Raw genomic sequence first — 14,361 nt, 5'->3', positions numbered from 1 at the left:
AGAAAACACCCAAACCATTGATAGCATCGTGTTTAGTTTTAAATCCTAGGGACTCAATTGAAATAGATTGCATAATTGGGATACTAACCTGTAGTTTACGGAATATTCTCTCACTGATTAACCGTTGCTTGCTTACTCAGTCTTCTCTTCTCTTTGACAGCACAAAAAAGAAACCAAACCAGCCATTCATTTTTATCCACAAAGAGAACAGATGGCTGCCACTCTCTCAGTCCGGTCCAACCACCTCTCTCCACCCAGTTCACCTCTCTCCCGACTACCGGTTCACAATCCCTTAAGCGTAAATCAAATAAAATCATCATTAAAAAAATACCCTGTTTTCTGGAGGGGAGTAATTGTGCAACCCAGGCGTATTTTAGTGAGAGCAGGCTCCAGAGCCGATGATTCGTCGGCGCCGTTTGAGATGTCAGTGGAGAGCGCACTCAAACTTCTCGGTGTCTCAGACGGCGCGTCATTCGATGAAATACTTCGCGCCAAAAATTCCATTGTCGCTACATGTAAAGATGACCAGGAAGCCATTGCACAGGTGATAAACATGTTCTCACTCACACTTGACTACTATCTCTTTCTTTTTTCTGAATAATTTTTTACAATTTTATCTAATTGTGAAAATTTGGGCTTTAACTTTTAAATTTAGTATATGAAGATGGGTTTAGTTAGTTAAATGTGTTAGTTTTATTAATGGGTAATTTTTAAACTTGATCAATTAGATCAAGGATTGAGACTCTAGGTGTTTTGAAGTGTTTTTATTGTTTTTTGGATGGTTGTTAATGATGGGTTTTTGCGAACTGTGAGGTTTAGCTTGCAATGTTTGGAAATTTGTTTCTGGGCGTCGTGCCGAAGCTGGATTAATTATTGCATTTGTGTTAAATTTAGTTTACAGTGGATTGGATTTGTGTTATCATGGCGATTAGAATTTCAAGTTTTGTTTTTTGTTTGAGTTTTGAAGGTAACTGGAAGCCAGCGTGTCATTAGATGCATAACCAGGTAATGGTTAGAACGTAGAATTGCCAAAGGTACCTTAGCTCTATGTTCTGTGTAAAAAGTGATGAGTGAGTTTAGTGGTGGAGGTACTGGATTTATGGGGTGCAGATATCTTGATCCGCACGTTGCTGTCCCGTGTTGAGAATTAGCGTGTTGTTGGTTGGTGATTTTCAAGAGATTTTTGAGATATTGATCTTGGTAGAATCCATGGCAAGTAAATCGCAGCATGTAGTGTCTTTTAGGTCTTTTGCTATTTTCTATCCATTATTTCAAGATAGTAGTTAAGGTTTATTTTGTTTGGGTTTTGTGAACCTTTAATTTGAAGCTTAGTTAAGAGAGCGTCCCAGTTTTCTCCCCTTTCCAATTGATGTTTCTGCATGTATGTTGACCTATCTTGCTACAGTTCTTCATTGTTCTATAAGATAGTGTTGTCTTTATGAAATAGTGGCTGTTAAATTGACATTGATATAGTTGAATTAAGGACATTTGCTTTCTGTCACAAGCATTTATTGAGCTGGAAGCTGGAATAAGATTTTGCACCACTGTGTTTTAGATATTTTTTTTGTCATGAGCACTATAGTTAAATTGTGATTTTTAGGTTGAAGCCGCATATGATATGTTGCTCATGCGGAGCTTAACTCAGCGCCGGGCAGGAAAAGTCGTGAGCAGTAACATTCGTTATGCTGATGTTAAACCTGTAAGTGGCCCTGGGATGGGACCGATGCCACAGTGGGTGCAGACTACAATTAAGAAAACCCCTGTTTCTGTGGAAACACCATCAACTGGAGAGTTGGGCTTACAAGCAGGAGTGTATGGAGCTTTGATGGTTTTAACTTATGTTAATGGCACTTCCATGCCTTCTGTGGCACCTTATGCGGGGGCTGATGTTCCTGGGCTGATATTAGCTACAAGCTTTGGTGCTTCCTTGTACTTCATGACCAAAAAGAATGTGAAGTTAGGTGATGCTCTTTCCATATACACTACATCAAATTTCAAGGAATTTGATCTTTCTTTATGCAGTTCATCAAATTTCAAGGAATTTGGCCTAAAATTTCATATGCTCGAATCAGATCATTTTTTCAGGTTAAAAGTTTCTTTTTTCTGTCAATGATGCACAGTATGCAATTGCTTAATTATGCTGATTGTCCCTTGCAACTTCATAATGGTTGGAGATAAAGAAAAGAGGGTGTGCGTGTGTGTTTGGGTTTGGTTGTGGGGGATTGCCCAGGAATAATTTGGGTGTAACATTCTAGGATGATTACCTATATGGGTTACCAGGGCTTACTGTGCGAGACTGAAACTCAGTCTCGGGGGAAATTGGATAGTTTGTTTTCAGTTTCTGTGAATCGATGGCTTCTTGTAAACAAAGACTGCATAGCTTCTATACATTTTGTGAATTTCAACTCTGTAAGAGGAGCAGAAAGCATCTAAGAATGTTGCTGGTCACCTTTGCAGGGAAAGCTACTATAATAACTATAGGGGGGCTCGTGGCTGGAGCAGTGGTGGGGTCAGCAGTTGAGAATTGGTTGCAGGTTGACATTGTCCCGTTTCTTGGACTACACTCCCCAGCAACTGTAGTTAGTGAATTCATACTCTTCTCTCAATTCTTGGTCTCTCTGTATCTAAGGTAGGGTTATGATGAGATTGAAATTGCAATCTAATTATAAAACCTGTAATTATTCAATTGCGTGATCACACCGAGCTTTTTTAGGTTGCTTATCATTGCATATTGTACAAAACTAGCAAATAGAATGTAGCGAGACTTGAATTGACCTGGAATTTGCTTGGCATTACAATGATCTTCTACACGACTATTTAATGTTTTAACGCATTCTTTGACGATTAAAATTCAGTCCTTAGACCTTGAGGAATTATTGCCCTTCGTTATTTTTTGTTTAAAAAACTGAAACCTGATGCCCAGTATGCTTCGCCTATATCCAGTTTGATCAGTAATCGTGTTCTGGCTTGATTAATTGACTTTGACACTGGCGATTATGTGTTCATGTCTTTGTTTCTCTATCTCTTGTCAGTTTTTGGATAGGAGCGGTTGCATTTCCTTTTTATTTTAGTTTTTCTTTTGCCCGCAACAAAGGTTGAGTGCTTCCACCCCTTCAGGAAAACTACCCACCATTGTTGTGAGATCTCCTGGGTATGCTATTTTTATGTTAAAACCCAAAAAATGTAATGCATAAATATAGAGAGGGAGATAGTTTACCCTGTGACCACATGGCTTATGTTCCCGGCTACTGGATAAATTCTCAGCCTTCCTCCCACCTGTCTAAAATTAAAAAAATATATATATAAAAAAAAAAACATTTTAAAAAAACAATTCTTATTATAATAAATGCTTCCGTATAAAAAAAAAAGTTAAAAGATGGGTTTTTAACCACTGTTTCCACTCAAATTACTGCATCTGTCAGTAATGTTGCCTGCGTAAGATGTTACTCTTATTTTGGATAAAAGTTTGCAGCAAAGGTTGACAGATGAGGGAAGCATTTCTCTTCTGAGCATCATCCCAGCGCTAAAAATTAAAAAGCAATCCTCTCTTAACTCTTGCAAGATAGCAACCTATGACTAAAAAATCTCTTCGTTCAACACCAAACTGTGACTAATTACGATTACCTCCCATATATAATTTCCCCCCTCTGCAGTACTAATTACTGAAACTCCGATTGACAATAAACAACAAGTAATTCGTTGCTACAAAACCTGGTAAAATAGAAATTTCAACCGTCTAAACGAGCTAAAGATTGCCCCGACAGCGCAATCCAAGTAAAAATTATTTTGAAAAATAATTTATCAAACTCACAAACACTCAATCTTGTATCCACACACAGACGTACAGACAAACACACAAACGTTGCTTATTAGTGTCACGTGGTGTGTTTGACGAGAATAGTAATTTTGGTTAAATTTTTGAATGATTGAGGAACTGCTATCTAGATCTTAATTTATATTGCATTTTTCAAACCGTGTGTATATCTGAGGTTGTTAGTCTCCTATTTTTGATGTAACATTTGCGTCCAACGATTCTTTTTTGGAAACATTACTGGTAAAATTTATCGATTGAACAGGGATGTGGGGAACCACGCTGGGAGTTGTGGCACAGAGCTCTCTTTGAACTCTCTCTTCCCCTTCTGGGACAGGAACAAACTACCTGGCTACCATTTTTCATGTAATGATTCTTTGTCTGCTCATGATCAGTATTAGAAGTAAGTGCTCCCGAAATCCGACTATTTGGCCAAGCACACGCTTCAGGACTAGATAGATATATCTTTGAAGCCTAGTTTATACTTCGACTTCCTGCTTCAGTGCTATCATAAGACGTTACTCATTATTTTTTATAAAAATTTATCATGCTTCAGTCATTTGGAAAGGTTGACGGATAGGGGAAGCACTTCTCTGAGTATCATATCCCCAGGGCGAGGAGCTGAAAAGAGGTCCCCTCTTAACAAGTTTAGAGCAAGGGAGCGATCTATCAACAAAGACCAGACATTTATCGGGTCTACACCAAACTGTAAATAATTACAATGACTGCCCACTTAGAATTGTACCTCGGCACTTCTTGATATGAATATCAAGAAAGAGGCTAGAAAACAAAAGGTTTTACAGGTCTCTAAAAAAAAAAAGCAGGCAATACAACTCCAATTGACAAAAAACAATCAGGAATTCATTGCTACAAAAACCTGGTACCATAGAAATCTAAAGTTGTCTCAGCGAGCTGCTTCGACAGTGTATATACCAACCATACATGAAATGGGAGATGATCGAGGTCCGTTGCAGCCTCTTTCTGTCACCTGCTGCCATTTTCTTCAGCCTGGGAGTCCCCTATAAAAGATTGCTTCTCCATTTTACTGGCATTATTTTCACTATGATTCACAAGATCATTGTACATCTTCATAGAAGCCTTAGAGAACTCCGTTAAGGACTCAAAGACCGTTGAAAATCCTGTCTGAAATCCACTCAGCGTGATCCTTTGTGTTTCTTGCACGTAGTTGTGGTGTTTTTCCTTTTCTATATCCAGCTTCTTCCTAAACATGTCCAGCTGATCTATCTTCTCAGTCAAGTGCTCATGCTGGTGTTCTGACTCTTGCTCAGGTTTATACTCTAGAAGTTTGGATTCGTGAAACCTGTTCTCTACCTTCTGGAATGACAGGTTTCTTCTGTCAAGTTCTTTCGCTAGACTGTCAACTTTCCTCTTCTGTTGTTGTTCTTCCCCTTGCTGAGCCCACAAAGCCCTTACATCTTTTGAGAAGTTTTTCAACGCAAACGATACTGCCTTATCTGGTAACTTATCCACAGAAGACAACCAATCATGGCAGATCACAAGTAATGGGGGGCCAAATGCTCGATACGGCGCTGCTGAACTCCTGCCCCGGGAGTAGAATTCAACCTCAGGGACTACGAACTTGCTTAACCAACTATGGAGAGCTTCCACGTATGCCTTTTGTGCTGCAACATACTCTACAAAGCATGCACGCCAATTCAGAAGCTCAGCCTCAAGCTGAAGTGTCGCAAGCCGGTGTGAGTCATTGCAGAATTTTCCATATGCGGGGCTAGCGAAAGTTTTTACTTCAAGTAGAATTTTGTTCTGGGTTTCATGGGATTCCAGCATAATCTTCCAGGTGAGCGTTAGGCTGCAATTAGAGTAAGATAAATGAAAAAACCAGGAAACCCAGAATGAAAATTGAACGGAATTGGTTGTAGTTTGTGTAACTTCCTTACCCTTTTAACAGTTCTACGATTTGAGGCAGCAGTTCTTCATCTCTTAGTTTCTCAATTCTCTTAGATATTGATTCAGCACTTCGAATTGCAACCAAGATCCTAGCATATAAATCTTTTACTGCTGCTCTGGTCTTATCTATGGTGAGTTCATCATCTCCCCTGACATCCTGGTTTCTCATTCGTGAACACTTTTTTTCATATATTTTTCGTGTGCTGTCCCCTGCCTGGGGAACAATAAAAACACGCTCGGGTTTAAATAAAAGATTACAAAATTTGGCTTTCCAAACCATCTTGCAATTCTCTGTCAATAGTTAACTTCATTTGTTTAAATATACTAAAGTTTATCAAGATCAATGTCCATGCATCTTGTATTTGAAGCTAGTGGACTTTGCCAAAATGGGCAGCTTCTTCATAAATGTTGCTAAGAGAACACTGCACACAAACTAGAAATCCCCTTTCATGGGGAACCGAGCCCCATTGATGTTCAATTTTATCTTGATTATAGAAAATTTCATGATCTGAAGAAATTGTAAGGCAAACTTCATAAACAAACAATCTGAAGAAACAGTTTTGAGTGATTGTGACTTACCTTAACCTCTTCATAGAGCTTCTTTTCCCAAGCATACAACCTTCCAAGTGTAAGTGAATGGCTTCCTGAATCCATTCCTCCATAGTCATCAAAGAGATCATTTTTATATTCTGTCCAGGTAGAAGAACCTTTCAAACTGGATGCTACAAGGCTCTTACATGATGATGGCTTTGATGAAGTCGACCGATGCCAAGCAATGGCTTGGATTAGTTTTGTTGAGTTCTCTGAATTCATATAATACGGTGATGAGTCTTGAAAGATTGATATTGACAGTAGAAGTATGGAGTAAGATACTCTATTGTTTTACACGATATAGAAACGCAACAAAATAATATGGAAAACAGATATTGCATTGTCCCAGTTTGATAAATTAGTGAAACAAGTGAGTCTCATACTTCAAAGCTATTTGTAACTGCATTTGAAATAGTATTTCCCTAAATTCTGATTTTTTAAAAAAAATTATTTTTTTTATGTTTTTAAATTATAATATACTGATGTCAAAATTAATTTTTAAAAAAATAAAAAAATAATATTTTCATATATTTTTAAATATAAAATATATTAAAAAAACAATCGATATCAGAATCAAAAATCCATTTAGCTAGGAAAAGATAAAGCAGCAAGTTCCAAGACTTTTCATGCCCGTGATTTAGACCAATCATTTTTTAGGAATTATTGTAGGAAGTTTGCTTACACATATTCTCAAACCATGATAAATTGATAATAATAAAAAACACAGAGACAAAAAGAAATGGTGGAGGTGAATAAAAACAATTTATTTTTCAAGTGATGTTAAAAATAATAAAAAAAATACAAGAAAATATATAGACGTTGGATTGATGGGACCTACAAGTGATCCCACTTCAAGATCATGATAAAAAGGGCTATTCCTGGAGTTTTTTCTTGTCCTGTCTGCTTTTAAGTGTTGGCATTACTCAAGAATAAACAAGTTCTCATACAATGGAAGAAGTTTTATTCTATTCATCACATGCCAACCAAAAAAGGCAGGGCAGATCTTCCAATAGAAGACCTTGCCCTGTTTATGCACCCACACAAACAAGGACCACAGTACATGTTTTCAAAATTGAAAGAATAAAATTCATAGAGTGGACTAACTAAAAGATTACCAAAAGCAATAGAAGAATAAAGCTAGAAAAGAACTCCGACAAAAAGAAAGAAACAAGTCATAGCATGCGAAGACCAATTACTTCAAGAAAGTAAGCAGACACATTTGGTAGCTTGGTCTGCGTGATTTAGATAGGATTATGCAAAACAATATTCTAAGGCAGAGGAAGAAGATTCACATGGTAGTTGGTAGAAAACCACTTTAATTTCTGAGCAAAGATAAAATAAAATATTGGAAATCTTTTCCCCTAAAATTTAAAAAAAAAAATTGGACAAAGATCTAAACTAAGACTCACCATATGAAGCAATAATGTTATTTCCTCAACAAATACTCTTCTCATGTTATGTCGAATTCAGAAATTGGGTTTTAAGTTTGAACTATAAAAACCATTTCAAGTGATGCAGAAAGTTGGGAATTGGAGGTGAAAATAGCTGACAGTAAATAGGACTATGAACACAGATAAAGAACCACCTCGGAGTATTTGAGACCATACTAGGATACCAATGTTTACTTTGTACAACTGTTGCAATTGAAGATTAATATTCTTGCAAAAATACCAGGAAATAAAAGGTTAATAATGACAGAAACATGACAATATAATTACCCTACCTTTAATTTCCTCCAAGCCAGAATGCAAAAAAACTTTATTAGCCTCAAGCATCCTTGAAACATCCTTGCCGGAATCATAAGCCCTAATGAAATGGTCCTCGATATCCTTCAATGCCTCCAATAACTCCCTCCCCCTCTCTGGCTTATCAATTACTGTAAGCCCATTTTGCTTTTCTTGGCTGTCATCACCACCTCCATCAACTACCTTAACCACACTACCCCCACTCTCCCCAAGATCTCGTTTTCCTTTCTCTTCAACAAACACCACATTTTTCGCTTCCTCTTCATCTCTATCTCCTTCTTCTTCTAGGTCAGGAATCCCTTCCTGTTCTCTCACAAACCTCAAATCATCATCAGAAGTTCTCGTGTAACCACTCATAATCTCTGGTCTCATGGCAGTATCAAAAGGGTTAAAGAAATCCCACCCAAAATCCTTCTGTGGTGATTGTGGTGGCAGCGGCATTTGCATATAATAGTACCCAAAACCTTGTTGACCACGCTCCTCTCTCTGCATGACTTCTTCTTTATTACTCTCTTCCTCATGATCACTAGAATCAGAAGAAGATGTTGAAGAACCACAAGACTCGCAAGCGATGGCTTCTTCATGAGTTGTTGACTCAGATGGTCTTTGTTGAAGAAACATTGGGTTTGTTATAACATTTTGCTGCTCATTTGATGGTGGAGATGGGCAAGAAGGGAAAGTAATGAGAAATGGTGAAGTTGGAGAAGAATGTCTAGCTACAAAAAGCTTTATGCCTGCTGCTACTGCATAGAGAGATTGACAATATCTACAATGTGCTTCTGCTAGTGCATGTCTTCTCTCTACAGCAAGCTTCAACTGGCGTTTCCTCTCTCTACAGATAGATACAACCTCTTCTTCTTCTAGCTTAGAAGCAACACATCCCATTGTTTCACTTCGTCAAAGCTGAAAGTGCCTTCTCTGTGTGTGTGTTGGCTTCTATATAGGTGTGGATGCTGCCTTAAGAGAAATGGAAGAATGTAAAGAGAGAAAGGTGGTTTTTTTGAGAGAATCTATGTATTCTTTAGGGATAAAAAGGAGGCGCGGTTGGGCCAAAATGGGTTTTATGTAGTTTTCAGCAATCGTTTTATACATGTAGAGCAGAAAATGTTGCTTTTGAAGATGTTTCGGGTTGTCCGAGCTCATCTTTTGCAAAAGAAGTGATTTTCTGCTAGGAATTTGGTTCTGGGAGAAGATATAGAGCAACCCATTTCATTTCATGGCTAGGGAAACATGAAAGAAAAGTTGTAGAGTTGAAATTGCATTACCAGAAAGACTAGTTCTTGCTTAAAAGAACACAAAGGAAAAAGAAGAAGAAACTTTCTTTGTCAAGGAGAGAAGAGAATGTGGGGAGACAGAAGTCCTTCTGGTTTAGCTAAAAAGCTGAAGCAAAAGGAGTGAAACTACTCTTCAAAAAGAAATGAACAAGGAGGAGAGAAAGCCCTTTTCTTTTTCCCCTTCTTAGCTCCTGCTAAAATGGTTAACTCTTGACAAGCTACTGGCATGAGATCATCAAAGCAAATGGAGAGAAGGGAGGGAACCAGTCTAGCAGGTACAGACAACAAGGGAAAGCCCTTTAGGGTATTTGGCAGCGGTTTAAAACTTAAAAGAAAGTAGGGGCTCGAGAAAGAGAGAGAGGAGATGGTGGTGTCCCCGTGACTGGCAACTCTTTACTTAAATGAATTTGCCCATGGTGATGTTTGGCGATTTAATTGTATTTTTAATAAATTTTAAAAATTAAAAAATATACATTATTTTAATATATTTTTATATTAAAAAACAACTTCAGTCACTACCCTACAAAACCCTCGCTCTTTAAAAGAAATAATAAAAGATGTGCTGATAAATAAATTTAGCAGAGATTTTTACAGGGAGAGACCATGCAAGACACTTGGGAGGTTGGGACAGGCTAGTGAGTAAAAAGAGGAGTCAATTTACTGTTAAAAGGATTGTGACTACAGGGATGCGAGATGAGAGAGAGAGAGAGAGAGAGAGAGAGAGAGAGAGAGAGAGAGATTTTGCCTTGTTTCTAGTGCAGTAGTGTTGTCTTTGTTTTTGTTTTGAGTAAAATCATGACCCAGTCCTTGTTATTTTTTCAAGCGTTTTGAGCTGAAAGTTATTTAAAAATATATTTTTTTTTTTAATATTACTAAAAAATACTAATTTACTATTTTTAAAAATACTTAAATATGCTTTTAAAATGTATTAAAATACAATTTCACCCACAAAAACAATGTACAATATGATCATCCCTCTGGATTAAAAAAAATATATATATATATAAATAAGCTGTGATAGCGGAAAATAAAGGGAATATCATTTATTGCTCGTGCTATGCTACTTTTTAACACGTAAATAAAATTCCATAAAAGCAATAATTGAATATAGATTCATAAGAAATAGCAGCCTAAGCAGATGCATTTGGAAGGAAAAAGCAAGACAAAAGAGTTTATGATGTAAAATACTTACGGTGTATGAAGCCATGTAAAGCTGCTTGGGAGTGGTGCCAAGTTCTTTGCAAGATTGTAAATAAATATGCTTGACAGGGCTTAGCTGCGAGTCAGGTCAAAAATATTTATTAACGTAGCTAATATATTTTTTTAGTAGTAATTTAAAAAAAAAATTATACATGAAAAAAGAAATAAGGGCATATTTGTTTCTGTATTTTAAAAATATTTTTAAAAAAAATTAATATTTTTTTATTTTTTTATTAACTTCAAATTAATATATTTTTAGTGTTTTTCAAATCATTTTGATGTACTGATATCAAAAATAATTTTTAAAAAATAAAAAAAATATTTTTGGCATGCATTTTAGCATGAAATGTTACTTGAAAAGCAATCGCAATCACATTGTCAAACAAGCTCAAATCAAGAACAATACAAAGATATCAATTTCTTTAGAGAATATGTTTGCATAATAAATTAGGTCCTAAAAGATGATTTTTGGAATATTTAATAATTAAAAATAAATGGCACATGACATCCCTTATCCAGCTAACTCTCGAGTCAAATTCAAGAGCTTGCATTTTTGCTCCTTTGTGGAATTGTAGAATCAAGCAAAAGATAGAATTCTATCACATTCCTAATAGCATGAATCAAGTGCATAAGAGCAACATGCATCAAGTGTATTAGAGCAAGCCTAGGGAGACGACATAGGATAAAGATCGAAGAAATGAGAAATAGTAAATCGATGGCGTCAAAGTCATTTGCATATATACAAAACACAATGGCATTTTTTTATATAAGAAGAAGAAGAAGAAGAAGAAGAATTACCTAGTGAACACCTTGCTAGTATAGCAATTAGGATGTTTTTATTGCACTTGAGGTCTTGGCCCAGCGGTTTAAGGGACTTGTTTCATTCCTCAGCATCCTGGGTTCAAACCTCACCGTGCACATCTGTCACCCCCGCGATGCCTTACATGTTCACTGGGTTTGCAGGATGTTCAGTGAGTCGTGGGATTAGTCGTGGTGCGCGTAAGCTGGCCCGGACACCCACGTAAATCAAAAAAAAAATTAGCATGTTTTTATTTACGCAGCTTCGTTGCATGTTTGGTTATAAAAAAACAGGGTTTTACACTTTTACTGTTCGTGAACCCCACCTTTTCCTACGTTCCAAACATAAGGTCTCACAAAGCAACTTCTTGCTGTTTTTATTTCAACAATAAACAATGGCACGCCGAACCGATTTTAGTTCAAAGCTCAAAATGCATTGAATCAAGTCCGACCCAGTAAAATAAAAATTATTTTTTTATTTTTTGATTATATTTTATTCAAAAAACTAGTGTTTAACATTATAATGACACTATATAAATTAGATAGAGATCGCTTAGTGACATAGCATTTGCAGAATTTGATCACAATTCTAATTTTATTCCTAATTATATTTTACCTAATGTTATTGCGCACTTAAAAAACCAAACAAACTGTAGTCCTTGTCGGATGTATTTCATACATGATGAAATTTTAGATAGTTTAATGGAACAATAAAAAATATTTTATGTAAAGTATTATTTATTTTATGATATAATAATAATAGTTAAATCTACAATATTTAAATTAAAAACCATCAATATTAATATTTATTTTTTAAAATTATTTTATAACCTCAATTTCAAAAACATTATGAACTAAACACATTAAACTACTTTTTGTTCAACCTCAATTTCAACCACAGTTTTAACCAAACATACACAAATATCAAATCAACCTCAATCAAAAGCATTTTTTATAAAAATAACTTTTTTCAAACCACAATAACAACAGCTACCACAATACCAAACACAATCACATTATCTAGAGAGTAGGGAAGAGAGTGAAATTAAAAAAATACAATTAATGAACACATATACCTCAAACACAATTGCAAAAAAAAAAGAATTGGAGATTTACCTGGCGATGAGGATTCTAGCCTTAAGAATGGAGTGAGAGAGGAAGAGAATAAAAGGGAAGAGTAGAGAGAGAGAGAGAGAGAGAGGTTGTTAATGAGAAAAAAGAAAAACAAAAGATAGAGAAAAAGACACATTCTATTATGAAATTAGAGATTCTAATCTTTTAATTAGAAATTTTTACCGATAGATTTACTGATAGAAAATTAAATATTTATATATGGTAAATATCCATCGATAATTTTGTTTGTGATGAAAAATTGAAATTCTCAATTAATCCAGAAACTTTTCGAAGACCCATCCAAATTCTTAGATGAATTTTCATTTCATCGGTTATTCTATCTGAAATGGTCAATAACAAAGCTATGTAATTTTTTTCAACTATCAGGAACTCTTAAGGGGGCTTATTTCATCGATGATTTTTTCTGAAATATTAATGGCAAAGCGATGTAATTTTTTTTTAACTCTTTAGAACTCTATAAAAGGCTTATTCCGTCAATGATTTCATGTGAAATGGTCAATGAAAAAGTCATAATTTTTTTTCAGCTTTCTAGAACTCTATGATGGGCTTATTTCATTTAAGATAGCTAGTGGAAAAGCCATGTAATTTTGTTTCAACTCTCTAAAACTCTTTGAGAAGCTTATTCTGTCGGTGATTATGTTTGTATGTATACTTCATTGGTAATTCCATCAATGAAAAACACTTTTTAATTGCAAGTATTCCTATTTTTCTTATCTATCCAACCTATAAATATAGTAAAATCACAAACACAATAATATCATTTTTATTCATAATAACAAAATCACAACAATAAAATGTTCTATCAGTGTTAACAACATTTCATCATAAAGGAACAACCATAAAGATTAAATTAAAGTATAATTCATTATACATTAATGTAAATAATTTAATCAGATTCTTCTTCTTCTTCTTCTTCTTCTTCTTTAATTTCATCATCGGCATGCTTATAGTTATCTTCTTCATTGAACTGATACTCATCAATATCATCATCTTCATTGACTTTTGTATGTCCACTAATTCTCAATATATCATTTAACTCATCAACATCAATAAAAATATTTTCAACAACATGAAAATTAAATTTTTCTTCTGAGTCGGTAGGTGGAGTAACTCGATATGTATCAACTAACTCATCAATTTAAAAGACATCATCTACGGTATTTACTTCATTGTTATTTTCTAAAACAACTTGGACATGACCTTTATGTTTGGTTTTCACTACTAATAACCAATCAACCCTGGAATAATCCTTTCTAAAAGAAGAGGTGTATGTACAATAAATTATTTGACAAAAACAAAGACATTATTTACGTTGTGAAGTATTGCCTTTAAATTAATTTCAATAAGACCATGGTAGGGATATACTATGATTCCTCTATCGGTGGTATCATATAAATAACATTTGAATAAGAAGACTTTATTAAATTCGCTATAATATTTCAATTCAGTTATCTCTTCTAACTTCTTATAATAATCAACTTTAAACTCATTAGAAGTTGTTCCGTTAACACAAACTCTACTATTATAGGTCTTTCTACCCTGACCATACTCTTTGGTATGAAAAACATATTCGTTAATGAAATACTCATTATAGTACTTGACCTTTCTTGCAGGACCTAAACATAATAATTTCAAACTATCACTATCATTCTCTTTCAATTGATAAACTCGGTATATGATTACAACCATCAATAGTTAACGATAAATATTTAATAAAATAAATTATTAAGAGAAATATTAATTATTAAGCAGTGCTTATATGTGTTCTGAACTACATTGTAAAATTATTCATCTTGTGATTGAAAAAGTCGAGATTCAATAAGATATGAATTCCAAAATAATAAAAATTAACTAAGATGAAATTATTAATTTATCAATTTAT

At 34.9% G+C, this 14,361-nt stretch overlaps 2 protein-coding genes across 4 annotated transcripts; one reads left to right on the top strand and one right to left on the bottom strand.

Moving 5' to 3' along the window:
- Positions 1-142: 142 nt before the first annotated feature.
- LOC118040429 (protein CHAPERONE-LIKE PROTEIN OF POR1, chloroplastic) lies at positions 143-2,833 on the top strand. Of its 3 annotated transcripts, XM_073408619.1 has the most exons (4): positions 406-544; positions 968-1,005; positions 1,601-2,085; positions 2,458-2,686. In XM_073408619.1, exons 2-4 carry the CDS (start codon positions 994-996, stop codon positions 2,519-2,521), a joined length of 561 nt encoding a protein of 186 aa, XP_073264720.1. In that variant the 5' UTR covers positions 406-544; positions 968-993; the 3' UTR covers positions 2,522-2,686. The 3 variants fall into 3 exon arrangements, with proteins under 3 accessions (XP_073264719.1, XP_034903256.1, XP_073264720.1); XM_073408618.1 differs by lacking the exon at positions 968-1,005 and having other exon boundaries at positions 143-544; XM_035047365.2 differs by lacking the exon at positions 968-1,005 and having other exon boundaries at positions 150-544; positions 1,601-1,961; positions 2,458-2,833.
- A 1,625-nt stretch (positions 2,834-4,458) lies between these two features.
- On the bottom strand, positions 4,459-9,722 carry LOC118040431 (protein ALTERED PHOSPHATE STARVATION RESPONSE 1). Its single transcript, XM_035047367.2, has 4 exons — positions 8,052-9,722; positions 6,317-6,540; positions 5,728-5,951; positions 4,459-5,639 (listed from the first exon to the last, which is right to left on the bottom strand). The coding sequence occupies exons 1-4, from the start codon at positions 8,956-8,958 to the stop codon at positions 4,796-4,798; spliced, it is 2,199 nt and encodes a 732-aa protein (XP_034903258.1). The 5' UTR covers positions 8,959-9,722; the 3' UTR covers positions 4,459-4,795.
- Between the last annotated feature and the right edge of the window lie 4,639 nt (positions 9,723-14,361).

This window comes from Populus alba, chromosome 4, assembly GCF_005239225.2.
Source record: "Populus alba chromosome 4, ASM523922v2, whole genome shotgun sequence".
Classification (NCBI taxonomy): Eukaryota; Viridiplantae; Streptophyta; class Magnoliopsida; order Malpighiales; family Salicaceae; genus Populus; species Populus alba.
Note: the sequence above shows the minus strand (reverse complement) of the source record. Positions and strands in the feature narration are given on the sequence as shown.